Here is a 15,164-nt window from a genome sequence, read left to right as displayed (position 1 = left end):
CTCATATACATAACTGGGCTTGTTGGCCATTATTCCAACCTATACCAGGATTTTAAAGGACTCTGGACTGATCTTAGAAATTAGATGGCTTTTAGGTTGTTACCTTGTTTTCAAGATGTCTTACTATGTTGATATTTGATATGATACTATGTTGATTTAGTTCCACCTTTACTAAATTCTTGGCAACATTTGTAAGTGCTGCAATTATTTTTATGTCATTTTTCTCTCATAAATGTTTGAAAATGATCTTAATAAAAACGTGACCATATAATATACAGCAATATATGAAGTGCTGAAAGAAGAAATAGAATGCAAGACTAAAGGGGGCTTTACACGCTACGATATCGTTAATGTTTTATCGTCGGGGTCACGTCGTTAGTGATGCACATCCGGCGTCATTAACGGTATCACAGCGTGTAACACTTACCAGCGACCTTAAACATCCTCCAAAGTGGTGAAAATCGTTCACCATGGAGAGGTCGTCCAAAAACCAAAAATTGTTAATGGTTGTTTACAGATGTTGTTCCTCGTTCCTGCGGCAGCACACATCGCTGTGTGTGACACCGCAGGAGCGAGGAACCTCACCTTACCTGCGTTCCGCCCGCAATGAGGAAGGAAGGAGGTGGGCGGTATGTTCGTCCTGCTCATCTCCGCCCCTCCGCTTTGATTGGTCGGCCGCTTAGTGACGTCGCGGTGACGTCACCGTGACACCGAACGCACCTCCCTCTTGAGGGAGGGATTGTTCAGCAGTCACAGCGACGACGCCGACCAGGTAAGTGCGTGTGACGCTGCCGTAGCGATAATGTTCGCTGCGGCAGCGATCCCACGATATAGCTTGCACGACGGGGGCGGGTGCTTTTGCGTATGATATCGCTAGCAATTGCTAGAAATACCGTAGCGTGTAAAGCCCGCTTAAGACTCTGGGACTTGCAGGGTCTGTATTTCATGCAGAGGATATTCTATTGCTCCGAAACCATTCAGTAAAAAAACCTTCAAAAGAAAGAAAGATGGTCCCGAGTACTGAGTAGTGATTTCTAAGCTTTTTATTTTCCTAATGCTCCACATAATATAGGAAAACATATGTTAAAGCTGTAAAGCCAAATACAAAGTCTATATTCAATCCCAAAGAGGAATAATTGTTATAAACCTCTTTGAAAGGTTCACAGTTTAGAAAATAAAAAAGTTCTGCATTAAGTAGAATAGAAGCAACAACTCTCTTCTACATTAGTATAGAAAGGGATTTAGAAATAATTCGATCACCATTACTACAGATGGACGCTAGTGGTTTTCATTGTCTACCGTCAGCTATTTTGTGTACTGTGCAGAGAAAAAAAAAAAAGTAACCTTCAAAGAAGGAAAAAACACTGACAATGAAACTGAGCATCAGGAATTACTATAAATTTTCCGTTAAAATGCTCCAGCATTTCAGAGACAATATACTTCAAAGATTCAGATGAAAACCATAGCCGGAGCAGAGACTAGTCCAGTGCCACCCCCAGCCAATATTCCCCAGGGCCATACGAGGGGACAAACAGATCTCTCCCATAGTGAAAAACCTGTCAACCTGTAGGAGTGACAGAAAGAGCTGGCCACGGGCAAAGACAGACCAGATCGTCTAACTATATTCTCTCTGGAATGCCCCATACAGTTTCAGGAAATCATATACAGTACCAAGCTGCAATCATACAGCCAGGCTGCAATTCATGCTGCCTCTGATTTGGGTAGCATGAATCAGATGACAAGTTCCCATTAAATAGGCATCTTAGATGACACATTATAGTAAATTTATGTTCTTTATTTACTTTCAACTAACCTTGCCCTGAGTGTCCAAGCCGACTAAAGCCAGAGACGTCCAAGACATCTGCAACGCTTTAAAGTGTACGCATGGGGTAGGGGATCGCTGCCGTTTTAAGCTAGGTTCTTCCGATGGGCGCATGGAGGAGCCAAAAAGTACAGCCATTGTCTGTAGGGATAGTCTGTGCACAATATGCACATTGCCGTCATGGAATGCCAGAGCAAGGCCTGCAAATACGATTGAAGTCGAATCATTAGAAAAGCATTTACACATTCAAACCAATTAGTATTAAACCAAACTTCATTATAAGAAAAACTTTAGTTGTCGCACACTGAAGAGGAGGAATATCATACCTAAGCCAGGATAGAACTTTGTATCGTTTGCTACTTTGATGTCTGTGTTTGTAAGCGAAATTGGCAGTTTGGGCAATGCCACGGCAGACACACGTTCCAGTTCATTGGTTGCAGATAATATTCGCCACTTCAGGATCATTGGCTGCTTATCACTTACTGTAAGAGAAAAGAAGAAAGCATAAGGCATAGAGAAAAAAAAAATAGAATAATTTATATTCACATGTGTAGACCGTTATATCAGTGGCCCTCAACTTTTTAATCTCGAGAGCCAAATGACGTGCTCATAGATGTCGCAAGCCACAATCTATGCATTGAAATTATTGAAGCCATATTGTACCCAATCAGATATCCAGTCAAAAGGTTATTAATAGTCAATAGATATTCTGTCCTTTATAGGGTAAAGTGAGGTACAGGGCGAGTGCATCTACTGCTCTATGCTATATTTAGGTGGCCGTTGTAAAACTTTGACCAGTCACGTCCGCAAATTTAGAAATTGACTAGCTCTGTGTGCAGCTCCTTCTGATGGTTCCTGCACTCTTCCAATGTGAACAATCTGTTACGTTATGTAAACTGGACCAGACTACAGTATGCTGCAATTATTTTACAAAGCACTAAGGCTAACATTTGATAATACACAGGCCAAAAATAAGTCTGAAAGCTGAATTAAGACATCTGTATATATGGGGCGGGTCCTGGGAATGAAGGAGTAAGGACGCTTGTTGCCGGAGCTCCTGAGCCTACAGCGATATCTCCTCTCCCCTTCCGGCCACACGGAAGAGCGATGTCCCCAAAGAAGAGACCACCTCCGCTACCCGACACCTGGAGGGACACCCTCGGGGGGGTCTGACGAGATTCCTCTCCGCCCCAGCAGCAGCACCCTCCAGCGTAGGCAGAAGCAAGATGGCGTCAATCGGAGCAGTGAGCGCGGTGGAGGGGGAAGTCCCTGCTCCGGGCGGCCCCTTACCAACAGGCTCTTTAAGAGAGACTTGTACTAACAGAGGGAGCCCCGCCATTGTCACACCAGCATGACCTTCCCAGAAGGGTGGGTGGCGGGGAGCAGATTGCAGGGAGCACCCCCGTGCTGGAGCTGCCAGGCCTGGGAGAGTGATTCTGGGGGCTCTGACACCCCCCCCCCCCCCCCCGGTGTTGTCCTCTGACATGCAAGAAGTTCGGGCCCTGAGGGAGCTCATCCTGGCCCTCCCCAGTAAGAAAGACCTGGAGGAGGTGGTCTCCAGAATTGAACAGGCTCAGCTGACAGCACTATCCTCAGTGAGGGAGGAAATGGGGGTCCTGGAAGTCAGGATCACAGCCACTGAGCAGGCCCAGGAGTCACTAGAGGGCAGGATGTCACGGCTGGAAAAGGACTGAATCTTCTAACCTGCGCATCAGGGACATGGCCCTGCTCCTGGTTGACCAGGAGAACAGAAGCAGGAGAAATAACATCCGGCTGAGGGGTATCCCTGAGGACTGGTCACCAGATCTCCTGCGATCCAATGCCCTGGCTATCTTCAATAAGATCACAGACAGACCTTTAGACGCTACATTCCTCTTTGACAGGATCCAACGGGTGGCTCGCCCGAATATCAGGGCGTCCCCCAATACGAGAGATGTCCTATGTCGTCTTCATTACTATGGGGACAAGGAGCAGATCCTTCAGGGGGCCTGGACACACGGTCCTGTAGAGGTGGATGGGGCTTCTGTGTCGTTCCCAGATGTCTCCAGCCGCACCTTATACATGAGGAGACAACTGAATCCGCTCCTACTCCGTGTCAAGGAGGAGGGTGTCTCCTATCGCTGGGGTGACCCCTTTCATCTCATCCGCAAAGGAGATGCTGCCTACATGCTGAAGAGGCCATTGGATCTTCCGGGTCTGCTTGCGTTCCTGGGGATCGCTGAGATGTCGATCCCGGACTGGCTTGCCTGGGATCCCATGGCCCCTGTTGTGCGAAGAGAGAAAAGGAGCGGATGATCGGGGTACTCCAGCGGATGATCGTTCATCCTGCCTGGCTATTTTGGGACTCCTGGTGCCTGGATCTTGGTTGGTCCAGTACGTATCCTGGCTGGGGCGGGCTTGACAATCTTGCCGGGATTGGTCCGGAGGCATTGTTTCAGAGAGGAGGCTTCTGGGACTCTTTATTGCAGAATGTGCCTGTATACGCATAACGTTTATTCCCTGGGTGCTCTTAGTGTTAAAGTTTAAGGACGTTGCTTTTCATATGTTATATCGTCTGTGCTTTGTGTGTGGTCGGAGGGGTTGGAATACTTGCTACCACTCCTACGTGTTGTTGGGGGGAGAAGTCTGGATTCTTCTGATGATGGGCTCGGACTCTGGCTCCCCCGTGGGTCCATACTTGCCCCCGATTCTCTATCTACCCTGCGGACCCTGGGCTGGGTCCTAAGGTCGGCGAGCTTTGTGTGAGCTTTCTATACCTTATGTGTAGCCTTTGCTGTGTCTTTTCTCGATCTCGCTTGCGGGCTCCTTGCTCACTTTTGACTCCCTCTTTCTCGGGGTGGGCACCCCCCCTTCCCCGGGCACTCATCCTCCCCCCCCTTAAACTTTGCTTTTTCCCCAGAGCTTTTCTCCTCTTCCTCTCCCTTTTCTCCCCCCCATTTTATTTTTATTCTCTCCTTCCCCCTTTCTCTGTTTTTCCCTTGTTTTTGTTTGTTCTTTTCAGGGGTCGAGGCTAATCCAGGATAAAGAAGGTGCGTTCCATGCTACATATTGGTTCACTGAATATGAGGGGGTTGCACAGTCCCGAGAAGCGCTCAATCCTACTGAATCTTCTGTGGAGGAACCGTATACAGGTTGCCTTTCTGCAGGAGACTCATTACTGCTTGGGGAGACCATACAAGCTGTCGGACACAAGATACCCAGTAGTGTACAACTCTCCCTCCCCTGACCCAAATCCAGGGGGACTTGCATATTGATAGCCGGTTTATTGAAGTGGGAGCCATTGGAGTCAAGGTCTGAGGGGGAGGTAGACTTCTAATGGTGAAGGGGCGCATTGCTTCTCAAGTATACACATTTGCGGCAATATATTTGCCAAATACAGGGCAATGCACAGCGCTCTTACGTTTCCTTGACATAATAGATGAATTCACCGAGGGCACCTTAGTGATTGGAGAGGATTTCAATTTCACCTTAGATGCCAATATGAATAATTCCAGGGGAGCTTCATGTTTTCCGCAGTGGGTAACGCGCCGCTTCAAACGGGGGTTGTTTGAATACCAGATGACAGACACTTGGCGGTTATTACACCTATCGGACCAAGACTACTCGTTCTACTCTGCGGTTCATAACAGTTATTCTCGCCTTGACCATTTTTTCCTGCGGCACCGGGATCTCCACGGCCTGCTAGCTGCGACTATCAAGAGTATTAATTTCTCTGACCATGCGTTGATCACCATCTCGCTTGCCCTTGACTGTTCCGTTGAAAGGCAGTGTCAATGGACTCTGAATAACTGTTAACCCCTTCAGCCCCCGGGCATTTTGGTTTTTTTCCTCTTTCTTCCAGGAGCCGTAACTTTTTTATATTTTTCCGTCAACCTTGCCCTATAAGAGCTTGTTTTTTGCGGGATGAGTTGTAGTTTTAAATGAAACCATAAAGTTTTACCATATAATGTACTGGAAAACGGCAAAAAAATTCCAAGTGCGGAAAAATTGCAAAAAAAAGTGTGATCAAACAACAGTTTTTGGGATATTTTATTCACCGTGTTCACTATATGGTAACACTGATGTGTCGGTGTGATGCCTCAGGTTGGTGTGAGTTTGTAGACACCAAACATGAATAGGTTTACTTGTATCTAAGGGGCTAAAAAAATTCACAAGCTTGTCCAAAAAAAGTGTAGCACACTTTGCGCCATTTTCCGAAACCTGTAGCGTTCTCATTTTTCTGGATCTATGGGGCTCAGTGACTGCTTATTTTTTGCGTCTCGAGCTGACGTTTTTAATGGTACCATATTTGCACAGATGCTAAGTTTTGATCGCCTGTTATTGCATTTTGCGCAAACTTTGCGACAACCAAAAAAAAAAACGTAATTTTGGCATTTGGAATTTTTTGCTGCTACGCCATTTACCAATCAGATTAATTGATTTTATATTTTGATCGGGCATTTCTGAACATTGCGATACCAAATATGTGTATATTTTTTTAACCCTTTAATTTTCAATGGGGTGAAAGTGGGGGGTGATTTGAACTTTTAGGTTTTTTAAAATTTTTAAAACTTTTTTTTATTTTACTAGTCTTCCTAGGGGGCTATAGCGATCAGCAATCTGATCGCTCTTCCTATAGCTAACATGAGTCACTTCCTCTCAATGCCGGAATACAGCCAGCATTCAAAGTAAAGCAGCATATCTGCAGATCTTAGCTCCGTAGCTGTGATCTCTCCAGATCACAGCTACAGAGCTAAGATCTGCAGATATGCTGCTTTACTTTCAATGCCGGCTGCATTCCGGCATTGAGAGGAAGTGACTCATGTTAGCTACAGGCGTCATCACATGACCCTGTGCTACCATGGCAACCACCGGAAGTCACGTGATCATGTCACGTGACTTCCGATGGGGGCGGGGTATGTCAGCATAATGGCGGCGTGCATATTCATCTCGCTGCCAGATTTTGGCAGCGAGATGTAAGGGGTTAATAGTCGCGGGTGGAAGCGATTCCACACGCGACTAGCAGGCACATGTCAGCTGTTGAAATAAGCTGATATGTGCGCGGATCGCCGCAGCCTGCCCACGGCAGCTAGGAATAACACGACTAAAGCTTTGAATTTGGTCCCCAAAGCCCATCTAGAGAAGCTGCCTATGATGCTTCTTTCCACAGATGCTGAAAAGGCTTTCGACCGTGTTAATTGGGAGTTTATGACAGAAGCCTTGAGGGCAGTGGGGCTGGGCAGATCTACGATGAGATGGATTAGTTCTCTTTATAGCAATTCCACGACAGCGGTCAGGGTGAATGGTCTCCTCTCCGAAAGGTTCCCAATAGCTAATTGGACTAGACAGGGGTGCCCCCTTTCCCCCTTAATATTTGTTTTGACTCTGGAACCCTTACTGTGCCACATTAGAAGAAAATGACATCTCTGGACCTCAGGTTAAAGTGACTGAATTTAAACATGCGGACGATCTCTTATTTTTTTCTCACTAATCCCCGGGTCTCTCTGCCCAACTTGTTGCAGGAATTTGAGACTAAAGGCCACTTTACACACTGCGATATCGGTACAGATATCGCTAGTGTGGGTACCCGCCCCCATCTGTTGTGCGACACGGGCAAATCGCTGCCCGTGGCGCACAACATCGCCCAGAGCCATCACACATACTTACCTGCCTAGCGACGTCGCTGTGACCGGCGAGCCGCCTCCTTTCTAAGGGGGCGGTCCGTGCGGCGTTACAGCGACGTCACAGCAGCGTCACTGAACCGCCGTCCAATAGCAGCGGAGGGGCGGAGATGAGCGGTAACATCCCGCCCACCTCCTTCCTTCCGCATAGCGGCCGGGACGCAGGTAAGGAGAGCTTCCTCGTTCCTGAGGCGTCACACGTACCGATGTGTGCTGCCGCAGGAACGAGGAACAACTTCGTTACTGCTGCAGTAACGATAATCGAGAATGGACCCCCATGTCACCGATGAGCGATTTTGCACGTTTTTTGCAACGATGCAAAATCGCTCATAGGTGTCACATGCAACGGCATCGCCAATGCGGCCGGATGTGCGTCACAAATTCCGTGACCCCAACGAGATCGCATTAGCGATGTCGTAGTGTGTAAAGCCCCCTTTACTCTGGTCTGTCCAACTTCAGAATAAACATGACTAAAGGCCCCGTCACACACAGAGATAAATCTTTGGCAGATCTGTGGTTGCAGTGAAATCATGGACATATTGTTCCATTTGTACACAGCCACAAACCTGGCACTGATTGTCCACAATTTCACTGCAACCACAGATCTGCTGCAGATTTATCTCTGTGTGTTACAGGGCCTTAAAGCAGGCTTTACACGCTACAATATATCTAACGAGATGTCGGCGGGGTCACGTCGTAAGTGACGCACATCCGGCATCGTTAGTGATATTGTAGCGTGTAACACCTATGTGCAACCCTGATTGTACGTTAATCGCATACACGTCGTTCAATTTCTAAAAATTGAACGTCCGGTTGTTCAGTGTTCACGAGGCAGCACACATCGCTCCGTGTGACACCCCGAGAACGATGAACACAGCTTACCTGCGTCCCGTCAGCAATGCGGAAGGAAGGAGTTGGGCGGGATCATTACGTCCCACTCATCGCCGCCCCTCCGCTTCTATTGGCTGGCCGCTGTGTGACGTCGCTGTGACGCCGAATGTCCCTCCCACTTCAGGAAGTGGATGTGCGCCGCCCACAGCGAGGTCGTTTGGAAGGTGAGTACGTGTGACGGGGGGTTAAAACATTGTGCGACACGGGCAAGAAATTGCCTGCATCGCACAAACGATGGGGGCGGGTGCAATCGCATACGAGATCGCATATGAAATTGTAACGTGTAAAGCAGCCTTAACTCAGAGGCCCTGAATGTCAACCTGCCCCCGGGCATGGTTGCCTCACTTCAGTCATCTTTGAGCTTCAAATGAGCCACTCTGTCCCTTGGGTACCTGGGGCTTAAGTTGGCGGCGGATACCAATTTGCTTTCCAAACTGAATTTCCTCCCCCTCCTTGGGACCATCCGTGAGGACTGTACGAGATGGGCTAAAGGCTGGTTTACATGGTTTGGCAGATGCGACATATTTAGGATGAGTGTCCTTCCTCGCATTCTTTATCTCCTCCAGGCTCTCCCAATACGGATTCACAGCTCCTTTTTTAAGGAGTTGGCATCTCTGCAAATTAAGTTTATTTGGGACAACAAGCCGGCCCGAATTTCTCGTTCCTTGCTGAGCAGACCCAAGAGGAGGGGGCTCGGGATCCCTGACTTGAAGGTTTACTATTAGGCCGCTCACATGGTCAGGGTTATTGACTGGTGCCGCCACGCCAAGGTGAAGCCATGGGTGGCTCTGGAACAGATTTTCTTTGAAGTTCGTCTATCTGCAGCTCCTTGGATATTGAGCCCCCTTCTTGTCAACCTGAGACATCATCCCACTATTGGCGCCACCCTGGAGTGTTGCTCTTCTGTCCGGTTCGTGGATTGTTGCTCCCTGTGCCCTCACCGCTTTCGCCCATAATTGGTTCCCCAGACTTCTGCCTGAGCCTGTGTCGGACCTAGTCTTCCGTAGCTGGATAGAGGGGGGACATTTTCGGGCATGCCATTTGGAGATGGGTGGGGGCTGGCCTTCGCTCAAGGCAATTACAGAATGCGGGACACCGGAACAGCTGAGAACTTGGAGATCCATCCAACTTAGGCTAAGTTCACATTTCCGTTGTTTTGTATCAGTCACATGCATCGCTTGACGCATGTGACTGATGCGCTGTTCAACGCTGTACAACGGATGACAAAGAACAGAATTCTTTGTCGGATTCCGTTGTGTGCGGGGGGCGTAGTTCGGGTGGGGGGGGGGGTTGGGAGCCGAGCGGGGCCGTGGCACTGAGGACGTCAGTGCCGCAGGGACTGCAGGACAGGTGTGTGTGTGTATATACACATGCTGAATGCGGGAGGGGGCAGAGTCGAGCGGGGGGCGGGGCCAGGCGCTGAGGATGTCAGTGGCAGTTCTGCGGTCTGCATGGCTAGGGACAGGTGAGTGTGAGTGTGTGTGTGTACACATGCGGAGAGCGGGAGGGGGCGGAGCCAGACGAGGGTGTCAGTGGCAGTGCTTGTCTGCATGGCTGGGGACAGGTGTGTGTACACACATGTGCGGAGTGCGGGAGGGGACGGGGCCGAGCGGGGAAGTGTCGGCCTCCCTGCACACGTAACCAGACTAAATATCGGGTAGCAAAGCACCCGATGTTTACCTTGGTTACCCGATATTTACCTTGGTTACGGGCCTACACCGCTTAGTGCTGGCTCCTTGCACCGTAACCAGGGTAAATATCGGGTAACCAACCAAAGCTGGTGACGTGTGCAGGGAGCCAGAGAGCATGCGCAGCGAAATCCGACGGATCGCGCTGCTCAAAAAACGTTACATGCTGCGTTCCTCCCGCCCGGCGGTCAGTCGTTCCAAGACTGATCAGTCGGGCGGAGGGTGCAACGCAGCATCATCAGTCACAATCCGCTGCTCATACAAGTCTATGGGAGCAACGGAATCCGCTAAACGGATTCCGTTGTTTACAAGAGCAGCGGATTGTGACTGATACATTTTAGCGGAAATGTGAACTTAGCCTTAGACATTATCTTAGCTCCCTCCCTGACTATTCGCACTATACGGCTCGCCCTTTAGAGTTCGAAATTCTGTGTATAGGGGGAAGGGGTGCTACGACACTCTCTTTCCCTGGTATATGGGATGTTAGTGCACCCGGGCGATACCCCCCCGGATATTTATTGCAAAGGGAACGTGACCTGGGACTTTCTCTGACAGAAACACAGAGGAATAAAGCTTTGTCGTTATCGAGGTTTTATGCGCTAAGCTCCAGACTTCAGGAGTACAACGTTAAACTCTTGGCAAGGTGGTATAGGGTCTCATCCAGATTGCACAAGATGTTTCCTGGCGTAGAAACTCAATGTTGGAGATGTGGGATGGCTGAGGGGGATTTTGTGCACATATTCTGGTCGTGTCCGGCTCTTCAGGGGTTCTGGGACAGGGTGGGAGAGGTGATCAAACACGTGACGGGCCCGGAGTTGTCCCTGCTACAATTGACAGAAACCTCGGTCTCTTCATATAAACACTCGCTTCTGCATTTCTTGGTGATGGCGGCTAGGTCGTGCATCCCCTTGAGGTGGAAGTCTGGCGCCCCTCCCACCCTGGCTCTCTGGGCTTCCAGGGTCAATGATCTTTTACAAATGGAGGAACTGACCTCCTCACTATATGACACGTACGAGCGCCTCTACGAGACCTGGCTCCCCTGGCTAGAATTTAAGTTTTCTAATGACTATGACCGCCTGCTATGCGATGCGTAGGAGGTGTGGATATTCTGGTGGCATTGGCTTTTTCCTCCCCTGGAGAACCTCCCCCCTCTTTATTTTTTTTCTCTTCTTTCTCTGGCTTTCTCTCCCATCTTCTCTTTCCTTTTTCCCCCCTTTCTTCCCAACATGTGGGACCCTCCCCCAGCTGAGGGGAGTCTAAGTGATCCTAATGTACTTTCGCCTTTCTTTAAGGCACTTTTCTTTCCCGTTTATGTTAAAATTTTGAAAAGGAACAGACCCCACAATACGGATTGAGAGGGTTGGTCCGATGGATATTATGTATTAAGATGTGTACTCTCAAATTCTGTACAAATGTTTTTCAGTTGACAGCCTTATGTTTTGTAAGGTTCCGCTGTATAAATAAAGAATAAAAAAAAAAAAAAAAAAGACATCTGTATATAAGGGTTCCACACTGATTTTTTTGGACTGATAACATGTATTGAAGACTGTAAGGGGTACTTTACATGCTGCGACATCGCTAGAATCGGGTAGCGATGTCCAGCGCAATAGTACCCGCCCCCGTCGCACATGCGATATGTGGTGATTGCTGCCGTAGCGAACATTATCGCTACGGCAGCTTTACACGCACATACCTGCTCGGCGACGTCGCTGTGACTGCCGAACAATCCCTCCTTCAAGGGGGAGGTGGGTTCAGCGTCACCGCGACGTCACTAGTCGGCTGGCCAATAGAAGCGAGGGGGGGGGGGGCGCGGAGATGAGCGGGATATAACATCCCGCTCACCTTCTCCCTTCCGCATTGCCGTCGGGACAAGAGTAAGGAGATGTTTGTCGTTCCTGCAGCTTCACACACAGCGATGTGTGGAGCTGCAGGAACGACAAACAACATCGTACCTGTGGTCGATCTGACATTATGGTAATGAACGACGTTACACAGATCAGCGAGATTGTACGCTTCTGTGCTCGTTCATTGTTCCACCTAGGATTTACACGTTGCGATGTCACTACCGACGCCGGATGTGTGTTACTAACGACGTGACCCCGACGATATAGTGGTAGCGATGTTGCAACGTGTAAAGTACCCCTTAAGTTCTGGTCAGGAGACCCACAGTCGGTCCTTAAATGAGTTTCAAACCATGAGACAGTCATGGCCAAAAGTGTTGGCACCCTTGAAACTGTTCCAGAAAATCATTTTCTGGGAGAAATCGTTAAATTACACTTGTTTTGTTATACACGTTTATTTCCTTTGTGTGTATTGGAAAAAAAAAAGGCAAATTGAACATAATTTCACAAAAAATGGGCAGGACAAAATTATTGGCACCCTCAACTTAATATTTAGTTGTACACCCTTTAAAATCAATCACTTCCTATAACCATCAACAAGCTTCTTGCACCTCTCAGAAGATATTTTAAACCACTCTTTTGCAAACTGCTCCAGGTCTCTCATATTGGAATGTGCCTTCTCTAAACAGCAATTTTTATTAAAATTGCTCTCTCCACAAGTGGTCAGTGGGATTTGGATCTGGACTCATTGCAGCCACTGCAGAACTCTCCAGTGCTTTGTTTCCATCCATTTCTGGAGGCTTCTTGAAGTTTGTTTGGAGTTATTGTCCTGCTGGAAGACCCATGACTTAGGATGCAAACCCAGGGTTCTGACACTGGGCACTACATTGCAATCCAAAATCCTTGGGTAATCTTCAGATTTCATGATGCTTTGGAAAGAGTCAAGGCGACCAGTGCCAGAATCAGCATGACAAACCACAAACAACATTTTTGAACCTCCACCATATGTAACTGAAGGTACTGTGTTCTTTTCTTTGTAGACATCCTTCTGTCTTCAGGGAGTAGTAAAATAATGTGCTTTACCAAAAAGCTCTATTTTCGTCTCATCTGTTCCCAAGATGCTTTCCCAAAAGGATTTTGACTTACGTACATTTTGGCAGACTGCAGTCTAACTTATGTATTTTGTATCAGCAGTGGGGTCCTCCTGGATTTCCTGCCACAGAGTTTCATTTCATTCAAATGTGGACAGATAGTTCACTCTGACACTGATGCATCCTGAGCCTGTAGAACAGCTTAAATCACTTTGTAACTTGATTGGGGCTACTTATCCACCATCCGGACTATCCTGAGTAGCAACCTTTCAATTTTTCTCTGCTATCCCCATCCAGGGAAATTAGCTACAGTACCATATGTTGTTTAGGTTGTAAACATCTTGATTATATTGCGCACCATGATCAAAGAAACATCAAGATCTCTGGAGATGGACTTGTATCCTTGAGAATATTGATATTTTGATCATTTTGGTTCTCAAGTCCTCATTGCCCACACCTGTTACTTTGCCACAGGTCATTTGAACGAGTATTACAAGCTTAAAAGAAAAGTTGTTTACTCACAATTTTGGAAGAATGACAATTTTGTCTATCCCATCTGTGTGCTTAAAAAGGGAACCGGTCACCTAAAATATGCGTTCTGACCTATCAGCAGACGCATGTGTGCCCTAATTACACCTTTCTACCCATCCCTGTGTTATAAAATTGTATAATATGAAAGTAATAAAAACGTTTTATTACCTTCATATTTCGTATGTAAATAGCAGGGAATATGGTGGCAGGGGCGGCGCCTTGCCCTACATACTTTCCGTGGTATCACGCCCCTGTGGGCGTGATACCATGGAGTCACATGAGCAACGTCACAGTCACTCATTCTATCCTGCATGCATTGTGGCAGGCTTCGTTTCCGGGTGTTCAGTGCGCGTCTGAAACTGACAAGGAGAACCTGGAATAGAAGCCTGCGGCAATAGTAAGTGTAAACGCGCGCAGGATAGAATGAGCGACGGGGACTTTACTCGTGTGACTCCATGGTATCACGCCCACAGGGGCGTGATACCACGGAAAGTATGCAGGGCAAGGCGCCGCCCCTGTGACTATATTCCCTGCTATTTACATACGAAATATGAAGGTAATAAAACGTTTATTACTTTCATATTATACAATTTTATAACAGGGATGGGTAGGGAGGTGTAATTAGGGCACACATGTGTCTGCTGATATGCATTCTGACCTATTTTAGGTGACAGGTTCCCTTTAAAATTAAGTCCAATTTGCCTTATTTCGTGTTTTTTTGTGCTGTTCTAATACAAATAAAAGGAATTAAACGTGTATAACAAAACATATAATTGCACTAATTTTCTGGGAGAAATACTTCATATTCTGGAACAATTTCAAAAGGTGCCAACACTTGATTTTACAGGACTGTCTGAATAAGGCCACGAGCTGAATTTCCCCGCCTGTGCTTTACAGTCCATGCACTGATTGTGATGCAGAGTAACCATGGGTTTCCTGAATTTGACAGCCTCATAGGCATATACAGTACATACCTCAACTATAAAAGACCAGAAAGAGGGACACATACTAGACTGGCAATTTTTATTTTCCGCCAAGTCAGTAACCTAACTTTGCTCACAACTTCCTTTATACGTAGCCACATAGAAATATTTCTTCTAGTGAAGGCCGATAGTTTTCCCACACAAAATGGTACACCTTTCATGGACCCCACAGAGCCCTCCTAGGTGTACACACAAATTTGTTACATCAACACACACATCTTGCATGTGCCATCTCCTAGTCTTTGCAGCCTAGTCAGTGGATCTCTCAGCTACTGTCCAGTCTATGCCAGGGGTGGGCAATTAATTTTCCCATGGGGACGCATGAGAAGTTGGGATGGTTTTAGAGGGCCGAACTAATATGATTAACTCAGTTCTACTAAAATAATTTATATATATATATATATATATATATATATATATATATATATATATATATATATATATATATATATATATATATATATATATATATATATATATATATATATATATATATATATATAATGTATACATACATACACACGCAATCCCCATATACTACATCACTATACCCACTACATCACTATACCCGCCACATAATACACCTGTAATATACATCCCTATGCACTACACCTGTAATAAACTACACCTCTATATACTATACCACTATATACATCA

At 47.0% G+C, this 15,164-nt stretch overlaps 1 protein-coding gene across 1 annotated transcript in view; it reads right to left on the bottom strand.

The window, feature by feature from the left end:
• Positions 1 to 15,164, bottom strand: part of MED16 (mediator complex subunit 16) — a 111,026-nt gene that overhangs the window by 34,490 nt on the left and 61,372 nt on the right. Inside the window, exons 6-7 of the mRNA XM_075352694.1 lie at positions 2,149 to 2,304; positions 1,814 to 2,022 (exon numbers count right to left, since the gene is read on the bottom strand). Of these exons, the coding sequence (XP_075208809.1) occupies positions 1,814 to 2,022; positions 2,149 to 2,304 (365 nt within the window). The remainder of the gene's footprint in view (positions 1 to 1,813; positions 2,023 to 2,148; positions 2,305 to 15,164) is intronic.

Source organism: Anomaloglossus baeobatrachus, chromosome 1, assembly GCF_048569485.1.
Source record: "Anomaloglossus baeobatrachus isolate aAnoBae1 chromosome 1, aAnoBae1.hap1, whole genome shotgun sequence".
In the NCBI taxonomy this organism is placed as follows: Eukaryota; Metazoa; Chordata; class Amphibia; order Anura; family Aromobatidae; genus Anomaloglossus; species Anomaloglossus baeobatrachus.
Note: the sequence above shows the minus strand (reverse complement) of the source record. Positions and strands in the feature narration are given on the sequence as shown.